Genomic DNA, 15,276 nt, shown 5'->3' with positions numbered 1-15,276 from the left:
TTAGATTAGGAGAGCAGCACCCATAGCCACGACACCCATCAGAAGACCCGAGTGGACAGACACCAGGCCAGCAGCACCGGTAGTGGGGACTGCGGGCGCGGAGGCCGACGGCGTAACAGCCGGGGTTGTGGGAACCACCGAAGTCAGAGTAGCGTACGTAGTGGGGATCACGTAGCTAGAAGTAGCGTTGGGGTAGGCAGTAGGTCCAACATGAGTGGTGGAGTTGGAGATGGGGTACCAAGTGGAAGAGATGATAGATGAAGATGAAGAGGTAGAAGAACTGCTGCTGGTAGTTGTGTTCAACGCGATAGAGGTAGTGGGATAAGCAGGAGGCGTTGAAATCGAAGATGACGTCGTCGGAACAGAGCTGGTAGAGGGCGTGTACAGCGGGCAGGCAGTGTTGTCAGGACTGCACTTGGTGATGGTGACTGTCGCCGTCAGGTAAGATGTGGCGGTGGTGGTGTCTGCGACGGCGGACGCGACGCTAGCAGCCACTGCGATGAAAGATGAGGCACGCATCTTGAATGTTTTTGGTTGTTGATCGAAGAAAAAAATTGGGTATCTTTTTTTTAGAATATCCTCCTCGAGATCGCCGGAGTAGAAATGTTCTAAATTGTCCAAGCTAAAATAGCTACTTGAAAATCACTGGATCTGAAGGGAGCGTGGATATCACGATATCACGATATTGCTGATCTTGTGTGACGATCGGAATTGTATGTAATTGTACTTCGTTAAGGCGTTATTTATTTGTTGTCGAAGGAGTGACTTGGTTAACCGCGTAACTGATGAGATATTTAAGGAGCGTGGGTTGCAAAAATGCAAAATTGGTTCTCAGTTACGAAAGGGAATGAAACGAAGTCGGTGCTTGAAGCTTGAGGGGGGGACCTTAAAAGGGGAGGAAACAGAAGAAGGGAAATAGGCGGTGGATGTGGATGCTGGCGACATGGCCCTTTTTTATTAGAACATGGGGGGGAAATTTTTTGCAAAGCTGCAAAGGTAAGGTCAATTCTACCAATTTCTTCCAATAATACCTCAGAGACAAGGGCCGGTTAGAGAGCTAGGTCAAATCAAGTCATACTACCTACCGATTAATGTGGATCGACAAACGTCTTCCGGGAAGAAACAAGGGGGTTTTATCGACTACGGTCCCCTGCTGGGGCCCTGCTGGGGGGTAACATGGACAACCGACAAACAGCCTTGATTGCGACAAAGGGTTAAAACTTCAAAGGGGGGGCAATTATATTGCTGCATGGTAGGCATGTCAGGCATAGTCGTGCCATTAATCCGCGTGTAATTCGCATGGCCATATTGTCGGCCTAGTTATCAGTTAATAGTAGTTAGTTCAATGGGGCCATCCCATCATGGACCATGAAAGTCGATAGTTACATGAAAGAAGATCAAAGAAAACTACATAAGTACCTTGGTAGTTAGGTAATTGTATTTGAGAAAAACTCTCTGACTGGTAGAATAACACAGACGAATAGCTTGGCAAGCAGCGCGTGCAGCGTGTTCCTACAGTAGCTCGGTAGGGTTACTTTTTCATTGTTGTTCCTGCAGGAAAGACGAGAGAAAAGAAAAAAAGCGGGAATAAACTCCTGTCATTGGAACACCCCATGTGCATTAGCCAGGAACCGATGGTCTAGCGTAGCCGCTTGCAATTCCCTTTATAGAATTAGATCATCGACGCTAGAGCGGAAACAGCCTTTAGGGATCTTCCTAGCTTATCTAGCCAATCATAGTCTATTGCAATCGGTACCATATAAGGAATAGGAAATTATACAAAGTACGTACCTCATATGCAAGATAGTGTTGTATTATGAGTCTAACTTAATTCCGATTGATTCAAATTCTGTGTCCGTCTTGTTTGCCTCCAGTTACAAAGTCTTTTCATTGCCAACGTTAGATGGCAAACAAAATTAATAAATCGCGCTCAAGTAGGAGAATAATCATATCTAGAGTATTTCTCATTGGTCTACATCAACGTATTTTTCCTTCATTGCCCGAAATTACAAACACCTATACGGAATATGGCATGATTCTACAGCGCAACACACTTGGGCATATTCCGTATTGATCACCGATTAGGTACCTATTCAACCAAGATATCTATTTTCTGTTTCGTTCCTCCATACATACATAGTGCTTAATTATATCTCTAGACGATGTTTCTAGAACCTCCATAAATACAATCTTGGTTTTCTATTCAGCTCTTTGACTCTTTATCCGCTCATCTGCCATTGCCACGGATCTCGACCCATCTTTCAACTCCACCTAAATCAAACAACAACTAGATCGCGCATTACAAGACTAAAATGAGCCCTCTCCACTATCCTCGCCACCCCGAGATGAAAGGAGAGAGTCCGTTTTTAACTTCGAATCACGGTAGGGCAACTAAGTGGTCATAGCTGTTGAACTTGTGGCTTCAGCATGATTTACATACAATACATACACTACAGGGACCTGGGAGTTCCAGAACCTAGACCCTGAGCAATGATACTACTATGTAGAATCAACAACCCCATGATAACACGTGAGGATTCCAACTTCATATTCGATAATGACTAATATCAGGGGAAGAGGTTGGGCTCTAATGTCCATATGCACTATGTATATACCTACATACGGTACCACTCAGTAATAATTGGGGCCACGACCGTCCCACACCCCGTTGTGTACAACCGGATCGTACTAGTATCTAGTAGTACCATTTCTCTTCCCCGGACCACCGCGAGGTGTACTGCCGTCGTCGTCGTTGTCGTTATGGTAAGCATCGCCTCGGCCCGGAAAAGGGGAAGCCTGAAATTGTTGCCAGCCGCCGCGGGGGTCTGCATGGTACTGGACACCCCCCCACGGCGGTGGAGATGTCGGGGCGTAGGCATGGAAGTGAGTGTGGCTCTGGCGGTTTCGCTCGGGGCGGTCAGCGTGCGAACCCGCCTCACCGAGAATCTGGTCCAGGCATTCCAAAACTGACCGCTTGAGTTTCCGGTCGTCGAGGGGTGCCTGTCGTTCATATGATGTTGTTGTTGCTGTGTTGTCGTTATTGTTTCTTGTGCTTGGCTGTTGGGCCTGGGCATTGCTATCACTACTCTTAGACGACGATTTCTGTTCGGCCTCCTGTTCCGCCTGTCGAAACCATTGGTAGTAGTTCCACGCTTCCTGCATGTTTTGCTGTCGCTGGCGCGCCTGTTCTTTATTTTTCGCGTCTTCCTCTAACATCGTCCGGACTTTGCTGATCTCGGCGACGCATTTGTCTTGCTTGGTGCTGTGCTCGTCGTAGTGCTTGTTGATCGCATCATGGGTCTGTCTAAGCGCGTCATTCGCGCCCTGGACGGCTGCGTGGGTGTTGTTAATATCATCACGGGTCCCCTCGAGAGTGCTTTGGGTGCTTCCGGCCAAGGCTCGGGCCACCGCGACTCCGCCGGAGACGACGCCCTTCAGCTCCTCTATCTTCTCCCCGATCTCCTTCGTCGCGCCCAGGCTGCCGTTCAGCGCCTCTCCATGCGAGGCCCACGAGCCACGCGTTACGTAGTAGGGTTCGTCTTTAAAATACTGCTCCATGCCGTATGGGAAGTAATTGAAGTACGGATGATACATCGTCGCCGCAGTTCCTACTCCCGTAGGTTCCTGATAGAGTGCGTCGTCCGCTGCTTCGTACGGAATATCGTGGACCACGTTACTGCCGACTGCCCTCCTCAAACCCGCTTGCTTCTTTGCCTTCTTATTCCTGGGCTTGGGAGCTGGATAATGGAAGAAGCACATCACTCACATCACTAAGAAGAAGAAGTAAGAATACGAGTTGAATTCGGTTGTACATTTGAGAAGATACACGCACCACATCTTTTTATAATCGTCTACATCTAGAGATCGCGGGTATATTTTATCCATCTCTCACAGGAGAATACTTTATCCTGGCTGAATCTGTTCTCGGACAAGACGAAAGGTGATCTTAGACACCTCCCACCGCCATTTAGATGTCGCCGCATTGTTGGATGCAAGAACCCGAAGCATACGTTCGCATGACCCTTTGGTATGCCTATGCAGGTTTTACATAATGCGGCTCCCGATATCTGATCGGGGCGAGCAATCTTTACTGGGTTGGTTTCGCCGGCGACACTTTCGCATCCGACCCGAGACAGGATCATCAAGGCTCATACTTCTTTGTCGTCATCAGAAGTCATCCAATCACTTTATCTTTATCATTTCGGGACCTTGAACCACGAGGTCCCATTCCATCATTGTTTTCACTAACGAACAACCAAACCTTTACCAATCGGGGAGTCCGAAACGGGTCACATCAGTACCGGGATATGTCTTGATGCAGGCGCTTCTGGAAAGCGCATGGGAGATGTGAAGCGAAATAACGATGGTAACTCATGTCTCGAAGAGAAGATACGGTTTTCTATGGTGGATAAAAAAAATCATCTACGTTTCTTTTGTACCCATGTTTTCATTCCGGGTCTAGATTACGGTATAGGAGGGGATGGAGTTTATAAGAATGATTTAGAGCTAGGGTTTAAGGGGCAACGAAGCATTGATATAACGGCAACGTATATACTATAACTAGATCTAGAAACTGGGATTCGAAATGGGTAAATGGGATTCTCAGCCATATTTTTTTCCTCATTACAGGATAGAGAAACCGAAGACCATTACATCTACTATATACGTGAAAGTAGCACTTCTAACGATACGCCCATCTATAAATAAATAGTGAAGAGGCATGCGGTCTCTACAGATGCCAAGTTTTTAGACATGTATTTTACATTGACGTATTATCGTAAAGACATAAGAGAACTTACGAAATTCAGCCCTTATGACCTTCGAGAGCTTACTCCTCTGCTTAGATGATTAAGCCAAGGAATGGTAATAGAAAGTTATGTTTATTGTTATTCATTATCTTAACCTAAGCCTCGTACCATAGATTGCCTACCAAAATTTCAGGTTTAAAGCCTACACAACTAACCTTATAGATATTCTTCTTTTCGAACCCCCAACTATACAACACATACATGCGCGCAGTTCATCTCACCATCCAATCGCCTTATGAAAACTTACTTGCATCGTTCACGTCCTGGAAGTGCGGAAGGTCATAAGAGTCAAACGTAGAGTAAAAATCTTAAAAGTCAATGCTTCATAAATTCTTGAATGGTAAGTCCATCTGCTATGTGCGCATGTCCATAATCCACCGCACGCCGAGGCGTCAGAAGGGGGAATAAATGGTGAAGAATATATACAGGTCGAAGAAGAGAAGTTAAGAAAAAAAAAATCCCAACGTCAGCCCCCCTTGCTATCCATCGGAACGAGATACCCAGCCTATTGGGTATCTTTATGTACTACCGCCCCTGTACCCTATACCGTGGTATCCTGCCGAATAAAATCGCAAAGTAAATGAATAAAACGCCGTGCTTAGAACCTCTGGGTATCACTGCCCTCCTCTCTCCTTCCGACGCCACAATCCAAGCCGCCCCCTAAAAGAATAGATCACGACAAAATCTGTCCTGACCTCCTAAGTACGATATGCGATATCTACGCTGTAAATCGTCTCCGGACAGCACCGTCTCGCTTCGTCGCGTAACCGTCCGAGAACACTTTGACTGAGTTGATTAACCAGTACGAATCCTTGAACGCCTCCGGGTTCTGCGCTACATAGTCCTGGCACGAAGACGCCTTGGCAGCGCAGACAGGGTCGCTGCCAAATACCTTTCCAGCCCAATCACCGCACAGCGTTGTGTCGAAGACGATCTGGTGCTCCTTGAAGTGGCTTGGGATATCGCAGCCCTCTCCCGAGAACGAAGTCTGAGGTCTACCCCAGGTACTAGGATCGGGTTGTCCCGCTGCGATATCTTGAGGGATGTCGCCGTTTCGCGGGAAGAAGAATATGTTAATGGCTGACGAAGTCCACTCCACGGCGAAGATACCACCACCGATCTCGTTGAAGCCGTCTGCGAAGGTTTGCGTGTCTTGACTCGAAGTTCCACAACCGAGGTTCCCGGTTCCTGGAGCATTGCAATCGCCCTGCGAGAATGTACATCCAGGACCAGTGTGGAGAGTGTAAGTGCTATTCGTATCGAGGTTCACGCCTTCAATAATATCAATCTCCCCGTTAAACGGCCAATCTTGGCCAACAGTCCAGAACGCTGGCCACTACGAGTATAAAGATTAGGCACTATGTTTCTCTTGGGGTTGAATGCGGGTGACTGTGTGTTGGGAAGGGAAGAGTACTTACAGTTCCACATTGGGAAGCTGGCTGATGAGCAATATCAGCAATAATAAGACCGTTACTATAAGTCTTCTTAGAGTTGACTCTGACGGATCCACGACCACCGATAGGGTTCATGGTAGTGTAGTCGACGCCTAGGTAAACGGCATCGTTGGCTAAGCCAGCAAGCGACTGGGCATTTGCCTCGATCGCTGTCTGATACCTGACAAACCCGTTTGTCGGATCAGGGAGACTGAAGAACTCGAAACCCTCGAAAAAGTTTGTCTGGTCGTACGAATCTTGGATCGTGTAGGCAGCTTGAGTCGCTGCGGCCCCGAGGACTAAGGCGCTACCGAGGCGCAAAATCTGGTTTGTGAATAGCATCTTGTTGGCACAATATAGTTCGTGTAAGGAGCGTGAACGCTAGTCCGAGATATGCGTGGTAAATATATCGTAAGGAATGGATGAGTGGAAAAAAATCACTTGCGCCGGGCAAGGTTATGATAGTATAGTGAGAGAACCGAGGTCGGTGTTGCAAACCAGTGCCTTTGAATTTAAATATGTAACAAGACAAGATCGAGTCTGAAAGGCAAAAGTTATAAATTTGAAAATGATTGTGTTGTGACTGAACAATCACGCGGGTGAATATTTCGTTGTTGTTTGTTGAAGCAGCTGAAGCACGTGGTGGAGTCGAGAATAAAGGTAGCTGCAACAAAGAAGCACTTACTTTGACGGACAGTCAAGTAAGTTGAGTCATGTAGATGTAAATATAATGAGAGACAAAATTTGAACAATCGGTAATATGCCGCATAAGGAACGACGGCTGACCGAATTGAAGAATGATGGAATCTACGGTGACCGGAATGTGTTGGCCACAGAGTTAAGAAGTTTGGCAACAACAAGTCGAATATAACAGACTTAAGAAGTTCCGAGGGAAGGTCGGAGAGAAGATAAAATATAACTAGTTGTTTCTTTCCCCGGTCATAAAATAAATTAAGCAGGCACGATCAAAGTTTTGCAACCTTCCTAAGGAATCCAAGGAAGATCCCAGCCAACTTACCTGATAACTTATCTGATATGTCATGTTCAGCCCTCGCAGACCTGATGTGTAGGATGGCTCGAACATTCGAACATCCTCGAACAGGGTCACATTATTCAATACAAATCGGAGTGATAGGATCTAGGCCGTCCACCAGTCAATTGGCGAAACGGGCTTTCCTAGAGACGCGGACATATGAAGCTAGCATGGGAACCCGGGCTCACATCTTTAGACCGGAGAGCTAGAATGGTGTTGGTTGGAGGATATGCCACCGAATTTGCTGTATTAGAAACATGGTCTACATATCGGATAGTAGGACATCGGACCGGGGTAGGAGATGGAGCCTCAGGGGAAAATGCTTCTTAGGATGCGACAGTAAGGCGTAAGTAGAAGGTTGAAGTCTACTAGAAAGTCCAGCTAGTCCCCGGCACGCCGGTCTTTGTGGAGGCGGACCATTTCCAGGTCGGGCAGGTTTAAAAGCTCCTCAGCCAATGATTGGCATTGTACCGATCGAACCTGGAAATACAGGCGCCACATCCTTGGCAGCGCGACCAGCTCCTTATGTCTTGCATATGGACTACTAAATGTACTATACTTTTAGTGACAGGTATCATTGCTAATAAATAATATGACGAGCAACTTCTGTTAATCAGCATAATACTAAACTTTTACGCGCCACAGCTGCTGATGGGCCTTCACCCCGTTTCTGAAACAACACGGCGAAACAAATTGCTCGAAACGGCCTGCTTCCTCTAGGCATACCGTTGGATATCAAAATTTAAATCGGGTAGCAACTACTACGCATTTCGGCCCTCCTTTGAGTTTGCCGTGGATGATCTATAAAACGCTTGAAACAAAATACTACCATATCTATACACTACCTACTTATGTTATCAGATCGAGTTGAGATTGTAGTATTGTCATATGTTTGAAGATATCCTCAATTTGATTAGTTAATGTAAGTTAGTAACAACATGTCTTCTCTTTATTTACTTAAGTAGTTTTACTTTTTTCTTCCTTTTTTTTCTGAATATTTATAATTCTCAAACCTGGATCCTTTATACTTCGAACAGGTTTAAATCAATTACGCTAAAAGTAACTTAAGTTAACTTCAACTAGTTAGCTTTGATATTGCCTAAAATTAGATATCTGTAGATTAGTAACCATCCCTTATCCCTCGATATTCTTTGAGTAGAATAGTTCTACTTGTCGCATGCTAGATTAAACCTAGGTTAAATGCTAGGGATAATCCCGGACGAAGATCGTCAGCTTTCTTTAGGACGCATGAATAGATAATCCTACCAACGTCTATTTCGAGATGGTAGTAACACAACGCATTGAATTCATCTATGTATATTCGGGGCTATCTCCCTTGGGTGTTAGTGCATCATCGAACTCCCGCACTACCTAGTAAAGATCCAGATCCTGCAAGGCATATCTCGCGTTTCACGACGTTCCCGAGATCTCATTCTCAATGAAAAGATGTGGCCTATCGAATCAGCAGTAAGGTGGCTGAACTATCAAATATCGCCTTGAATGGAACTATAATCAAACGCATCGATTGACAAAAGAAACATTGCAATTGATCTCTAAATCTTACTTGAGATCAGGGACAGGCTACCGAGGTTGTCAGTTTTGGTCCAGATGACTTAAGGGGTATACTATAACTCACGCATTTGCGGACACTGTCACGAACCTGGCAAACTTTCTTGTGAGTTGACCAGTCAAGTCGCTGGCATGTAGCGTTGCAGTAACGAACAGCCTTACAACGGCCACAACGAAGGTCGACGTCTCTGTCCCCGCAATTCATACAGACTTTGCTGATCATCTCTGATGAGGGAGCTTCATCTGAAGAAAACCTATTGGTGAAGGTATGGTTAGTAAATTTCCGTCTAGCCCATTTTTTCATCTCGCCGAGTATCAGATAAACGATGGTTAAAACAAGAATTATTTTCCAGTATTATCGACGATACACCTTGTGAGATGGTTGATACAATGGTGATCGTTAAATACCTAGGAAGTCTAGCAAGAATGGAAGTCTACCACTTACCCCAAACCACTGTACCAGAATTCATCACCAAGGTCGTACTTCTGCGGGCCTCGTTCCTCAGCTCGTCTTGTGTCAATAAGACCCTTAGAGCCCGTCTCCCAGGGTGTTCCATCATTCTTGTACTCGTCGAGCGCCGTAACTAGCTGTAACTGCTGCTCGAGAGTAGGGAGCCAGGGCCGAAGGATTCGAAGCGCTCTCAAGTGGCGGTCTTCGATGATAACACCGAGCTCCATGGCCAGAATCCCTAAGATGACAGCTATGCGCTCTCGCTTGTGGTGGCTGGTAGTTGGCGTGAAGTCACTGGAGAGAATCTTTTCAAACTTCTGGGAGAGCAGACCGTCGTTCAGCTTTTTGATCGTGCCGGATCTGTCCTCTTCTTCGGTCGGATATATGAGGTCACAGTCGCACATATCGCTAAGATCGTTGGCGATATCGTAGTCATCGTCAGACTGCATGAGACCTTTGCCCCAGGCCGGCATCTTGACTATGCTTTGGAATATCAGATATGGATATGGTATGATATGGGTGGTGTAGAAGAAGAAGAATAGTTAATTATGGGATCGCCGATAGGGAAGATGAGGCGATTTTGAGGATAACAATAAAGAGTTTAAGAAGACGGAACGGAGGAAACAAATCGGCGCCTACCTAAAGGTATGTAGGCAGGTGCCTTAGGTACCTAAGGAGTTAATGTGACATGCACGGATGTGATTTCTGCTTAAAAGTCATTTAGGAAAGCGCCGATTGCTATTGTATGTTGTTAATACGTACCCGTACTTTCCCGCATGGCAAACTTTCTTTCTCTTTCGATATGTTTACCACATATAATACCTTAGGAGGTTAGGTAGGCCTGGTATTATCATCGATAATAGCTGTTACATCATAGTGCTTGACTCATCTGTATCTTTTGTCCTTACTAGGTACCTATTTGGTTTGAAGTGTGATATTAGGGTTATAATATTATCATAGCATAAATCACTCATGAAAACATATCTCTATCGGCAAGTACGTATCTCAAGTGAACCAAATTGCAACTTAAATATCCAATATCATTGAATCCTTTCATATAACGTCAAAGGATGACATACATTACATAGCAATACAGATGCACATGAGCCCCAGTCCTCTTACTCCAAGTCGTCTCATCCCCTCAAACAGGCTGGCTGAACCATTTCCCCTATTAGCCCACGTCCATGATTAAAAGAGGCTGAGGATAGACACGACAGCCAACTAGATAAACCCTGAAGACTTCAGCATACCCTTCCGGTTGCATCGCAAGATGGGTATATTGCGCAACAAGTAAAGCCGTTGATTGCGCCACAAATAGGGACGTATCAAGATGTCGTAGGCAGGGACAAATAATATAATATTCAAAGAAAGAGAAGTATAAAGTTACGCAATCCAGTGGTCCAAACCAGGAACCACGTTGGAATTAGGGCAATTCCGGGTCCAGAAGGTAGTTATCCTATACTGTAGTGCCGAGAGTTAGTAACTGTTGACCATATAATTGAAATTATCGGGTGTGAATTGAGTTTGAGTAGAGAAAGGTTAAAAAAAGACAAGCGGTACGTTGACGTAGCCAAGGTAAAGGGGAAGTAGAAAAATAGAACAGATTATACGCACACTTGACTTTCTGGCCCGTTATTTTCTCCCAAATTACAGCAACGAGGTCTTCTTTAAACCTCTCCCAAGGATTGCGGTTCAGGTAGTAGCTGAGCTCGCGGAAGTTATACATTTCTCCCCAGCAGTCGCGACCCCATTCACAGCCTGCCATGTTAACAACAAAATCTCGATCTTCCTGCTTATAATGGATGCGGGCGTCATTTCCGTTGTCGGAGCATGCGCCAGTGGGGAAGCTGTTGATCTTTCGCTGTGGGAGGAAGGCTGTATGGCTTCGAATCCAAGGTTGATTTGTATATAATTGCTCCAACGCGTCCTGTTCTTTATGTTCCCACTCCATGTGTTTTTGCTCGTATGCTACTGGGTCCCACCATATATCCAGTAAACGGTCGGTCCACTCGCTTCGTCTGATGAAGAAGGAACCCAGATTAAATCCCGAACAGTCCTGAGAGAGTATGAGGTTTATAGAGTCGACGCTTCCGTCTCCTACCGGGCTCAATGACTCCGGATCCAGATAGTTGGCTTGAAGGGGATGGGAGATATTGAGAGGATTAAACTCGTTTATATCGCGATAGACGTGCTTTTCAAGATTGTTGAAAATGTGATGCTGAAGCGAATAGGAGGGCTCCATGACGAACGTATTCAGGTCCAACCACCAAATCCTCCAACACGTTAGCGTAACATAACTTCATAGCGCAATCGGTTGCTTACCATTCGGCTTTTGGATATTTCCTAAAACTGTTCCTGATACTGTCCACCTTCTCCCAACTTTCTCGCCATTCGTGCGCGTACCGCTTTTTGGTGCTCATGTCGACAACTTCGAGGTCGTAACCCCATCTCGCAACATACTTTCGTTTGTTCCTCACACTATCTCTTTCGATAGCCCACTCCCGCGCTCCTTTCCATTCCATCACTCCACCGCCAACATTTGCGGCAAGTATGATGACAAACTTTTCCCCGCCTCCTAACCAGCCTGTCCTTCTCCAGTAGTACCATAGGGCTGAAGCGCGGTTAGTTACCTATACAGGTAGAATCTATGGCCAAGACTTACGAGTGATATAGAATAGTATATAGCACGCGAGTAGGAGTAGCGCTATAGCTGCACGTATCTTCCATTTCCTACTCATTCGTGTAATCGCGGCTCCTAGCCTTCCAAGGAGGGGAACCTTCCACCTGCCCCGTCCAAGTTTCTCTTTCTCTGCATATCTGTCATCCGTCGCCGTGTTAAAAGATGGTAGGCTACTCGAGATGCGTCGCATATGTCGGGTGAAGAAGCCCTGGTTGTGTGTTGAGAAGGATGGATAACTGGTAACACCTTGGGTTTTAAGCCTCGCAGATTCCCAAGTTACTCCACCGCCGTTGGGCCCCGAGAATGACGCCTTCGCTGGGCTGGATCGGCCACTAGTGTTGATATTTAGGCCCGGAGAAGACCATCCTCCTCCGGGGACGGGAGAGGGACTCCTGCTCAAGGACATCGGAAGGTTGGGTGTGCCTGGAACATAACTCGCGTTAATAGGGTTGTTTGAATCGACGGGAGGCGCATGTCGTCAACATACCAGGAATCGGACTAAGCGTTGGTTGCAAATACTGGGCCTGTTGGCCCAGACGCAGAGGAGGAACGCGATTATTACCAGGCGCGGAGACAGAGTCGTTCTCTGCGGAAGAAGGTCTCCGACGGTGGGCGATCGCGGGGCGGTCGCTAAAAGACGAAGAAGAAACTTCGTTATCGGAGTCGACAGGAGCCAGATTTACTGTCCCTTCCGTCGCAGTCCTCAAGTTGAGAGGCTGTCGACAGGCAAAGACAGGTATATGTTAGAATAGAAAGTCTTAAGGTGGCTGAAGCCACATTCAAGGATGCGGGTAATAAAGGTGACGGGAGTGTCTCAGGGATAACAACACGGCGACAGGACAATTGGTCTTGTCCCGATTGCGATTGGGTCTCTATCGGAGGAGAATTTACCTATCTGGCAAAAAAAGTACGAAGTAGATCGACCCGACAATACAATTGACAAATTTAAGAAAACAACTGTGTTCAATGTTGTCGTTCCATAGTTCCTTCTTCTATGGTGCAGGGATTATAGATAAAATACAGTAACCGTATCTGGTAGTCTTTAATAGACTAATCTTTTTTTTTTCTCCTTCTAGATTGTCCTTTCCTCCTTTGCCTCTCCATCCTGCGCGACATTACTTAGATAGCCAGATAGCCAGATAGCCAAGCAGTACATCAAATTTGTAGTGTGGGACAGTGGACCCCCCACGAGCCGCCCATTGTTTTTTCTTTTCTTTCTTTCTTGAAGGTCACCAAAGAGTACTGCTATGGTACCTATATTCCCCATAACTGTCATGTTAGATAGAATGCAAAAAAGTACGCCACATTCTAATGTTAACTAGTCCCTTTTTAATACATGTATGTTGTTAAATATGTAGATTTGACTCGCTAATTAGCGTGCATGCATACAACTCGGGACACTGCGCATGGAAACCCGTCCAATTAAACCCTGCGTTTTGCCTCATCCGTACAGCAGAAAGACGGATAGGTCTTCGGGATGCACCTAATGAGAAATTCCCAGTTCTTCGGTGCAATTGTGATACAAGATGACGTGCCTCAGATTGAATTTGGAGCTTTTGGCTTCTTGTGTCTGCTTGATTAAGGGTCCTAGTAACCCATGATAGTTTTACCCTGGCGAGATGAACTCTACTGTTTTAAGATTTTCAGGGTCTACTACATAATGTAAAGGGTAATTCAGATTAAGGTGGTACCTATAGTAGATGGATCTTTATTCTCATATTTGAAAGTCCCAACCTTAAAGACAGGAATCCGACGAATCAAGCTAATTCTCTCTTAGATACGTATAGGTACGAAGTAGCCTACTACATAATAGATTGATATGTATTTGGAGAACTGTCTAGCCAAAAAAGGTATCGTCGTTCATTCTAGACCTTCTATATACGAGAGTTGTATATAGAAATGTTACCTATGAGTCTACCCGAACTTCACACGAGCATAATAGTGTATTTATTATATGGATTTGATTGGCTGTTTTACCTATCGCTCAAGACTGCCAAGGTAGCTATGTATGGAGTCAAATCAATCGATCCTGCTCTAATACTGCTTCCGCTAAGTTAGTAAGTCCACCGGCCTACTGACTAAGTAAACGAGATACTGCACATTGTAAGATTTTAATCCAATGACTTTTGTTGTATGATAGATGAAGCCACGTAAGTGAGAGTATTCTTGGGAGCTGATACTCGTATTGAGTAAGACTTTGTTGAATTCCTACGTTAGTAAGTACATTTATGATAGCCGATACACTCTATCTGAGATATAAAGACACTTTCTCTCACCGTGGTAGACTGGTCAACGTTCGCGGAGATTAGTGACTAAATCAAATAGCTATCGAGTAGCTATGATATAATAAGTCTATGTAGCTAGCTATTTTTGTATATGTTGCGATATACTAGAGATTAGAAACATACTATCTCCACAGTAACTTTTTAGTAAGCCTCTTAGTTTAATGATGAGTTGGATTTGGGTGAGTTATGGAAGTATGTATTCGTAGAACAACTACAAAAACGAAATGTCACGCTTAGATTAGGTATGGCCCCGCGTGCTTGTCAGCTCTCCTTTCTACCAATAGTGTGCATTCTACAAGTACTTTGAGAATAGGCCTCCATACTCACCTCTAGCTGGTGAATACACGTCGACGATTATTATTTGAAGACGGCGGTACAGCTGGCTGATACCGAGCTGTCTTAGGTATTTACCTCTCAGCACTATCAAGACATACATGAATATCGCCGCTTGCCACGGTGGCCGTCAATACTGGTGACAGGAATCATCAGGCTTCCAAGACACGTAGTGTACCTCTGTATGTCTAGTCTCAGCTGTACAGCCCGATTGAAACATACCGAGTAGAAACGATAAAATCGAATGTCAATGACACAGTCTTCGTGTCACTAGTATAAACACATGTGGCATCTTGAGTATGAATAGACGAATTTCCTCGGGATACACTACTGATAATCGGGTACTACACATTTATATAGTCGAATCAAGAGGACTTGTCGAATAGGTACCTAACTTAATAGTAGACATAACTAAATCAGCTGCTCGGCTAACGGACTATCTAGCTCGTAGAAACGGCTGCAGCTTGTATGTAGGTAGGCAGGTAAATATGCTTATGCTTTCTTATGCTTTAGCGTTGTGTGGGTGGAAGAGAGTGGCCAACCTGCAGCATATTGACGTGGCAGTCCATATTAATGTTAAGATCGATTTGTTGATAGACGGTTACAATTGGATTGATAACAGCCAGTGGTAGGACGGCATTCATGTGCAACACACGTGATAGGATTATCGCCGAATCCCCGCTC

The 15,276-nt window shown here is 45.4% G+C and overlaps 4 protein-coding genes across 4 annotated transcripts; all 4 read right to left on the bottom strand.

Moving 5' to 3' along the window:
- On the bottom strand, positions 1–519 carry GL218_06672 (uncharacterized protein; the record flags this gene model as incomplete). Its single annotated transcript, XM_033583397.1, has 1 exon — positions 1–519. One exon carries the CDS (start codon positions 517–519, stop codon positions 1–3), a length of 519 nt encoding a protein of 172 aa, XP_033433510.1.
- Positions 520–2,688: 2,169 nt separating this feature from the next.
- On the bottom strand, positions 2,689–3,759 carry GL218_06671 (uncharacterized protein; the record flags this gene model as incomplete). Its single annotated transcript, XM_033583396.1, has 1 exon — positions 2,689–3,759. The coding sequence occupies one exon, from the start codon at positions 3,757–3,759 to the stop codon at positions 2,689–2,691; it is 1,071 nt and encodes a 356-aa protein (XP_033433507.1).
- A 1,767-nt stretch (positions 3,760–5,526) lies between these two features.
- GL218_06670 (uncharacterized protein) lies at positions 5,527–6,583 on the bottom strand (the record flags this gene model as incomplete). Its single annotated transcript, XM_033583395.1, has 2 exons — positions 5,527–6,144; positions 6,227–6,583. 2 exons carry the CDS (start codon positions 6,581–6,583, stop codon positions 5,527–5,529), a joined length of 975 nt encoding a protein of 324 aa, XP_033433508.1.
- Positions 6,584–8,834: 2,251 nt separating this feature from the next.
- On the bottom strand, positions 8,835–12,380 carry GL218_06669 (putative alpha-1,6-mannosyltransferase MNN10; the record flags this gene model as incomplete). The annotated part of the gene is made up of 6 exons (XM_033583394.1): positions 8,835–8,855; positions 8,911–9,097; positions 9,289–9,772; positions 10,909–11,567; positions 11,617–11,905; positions 11,957–12,380. 6 exons carry the CDS (start codon positions 12,378–12,380, stop codon positions 8,835–8,837), a joined length of 2,064 nt encoding a protein of 687 aa, XP_033433313.1.
- Between the last annotated feature and the right edge of the window lie 2,896 nt (positions 12,381–15,276).

Source organism: Daldinia childiae (assembly GCF_008694065.1).
Source record: "Daldinia childiae strain JS-1345 chromosome Unknown Scaffold7, whole genome shotgun sequence".
NCBI classification, from domain to species: domain Eukaryota; kingdom Fungi; phylum Ascomycota; class Sordariomycetes; order Xylariales; family Hypoxylaceae; genus Daldinia; species Daldinia childiae.
This window is presented reverse-complemented; position numbering and strand designations above follow the sequence as displayed.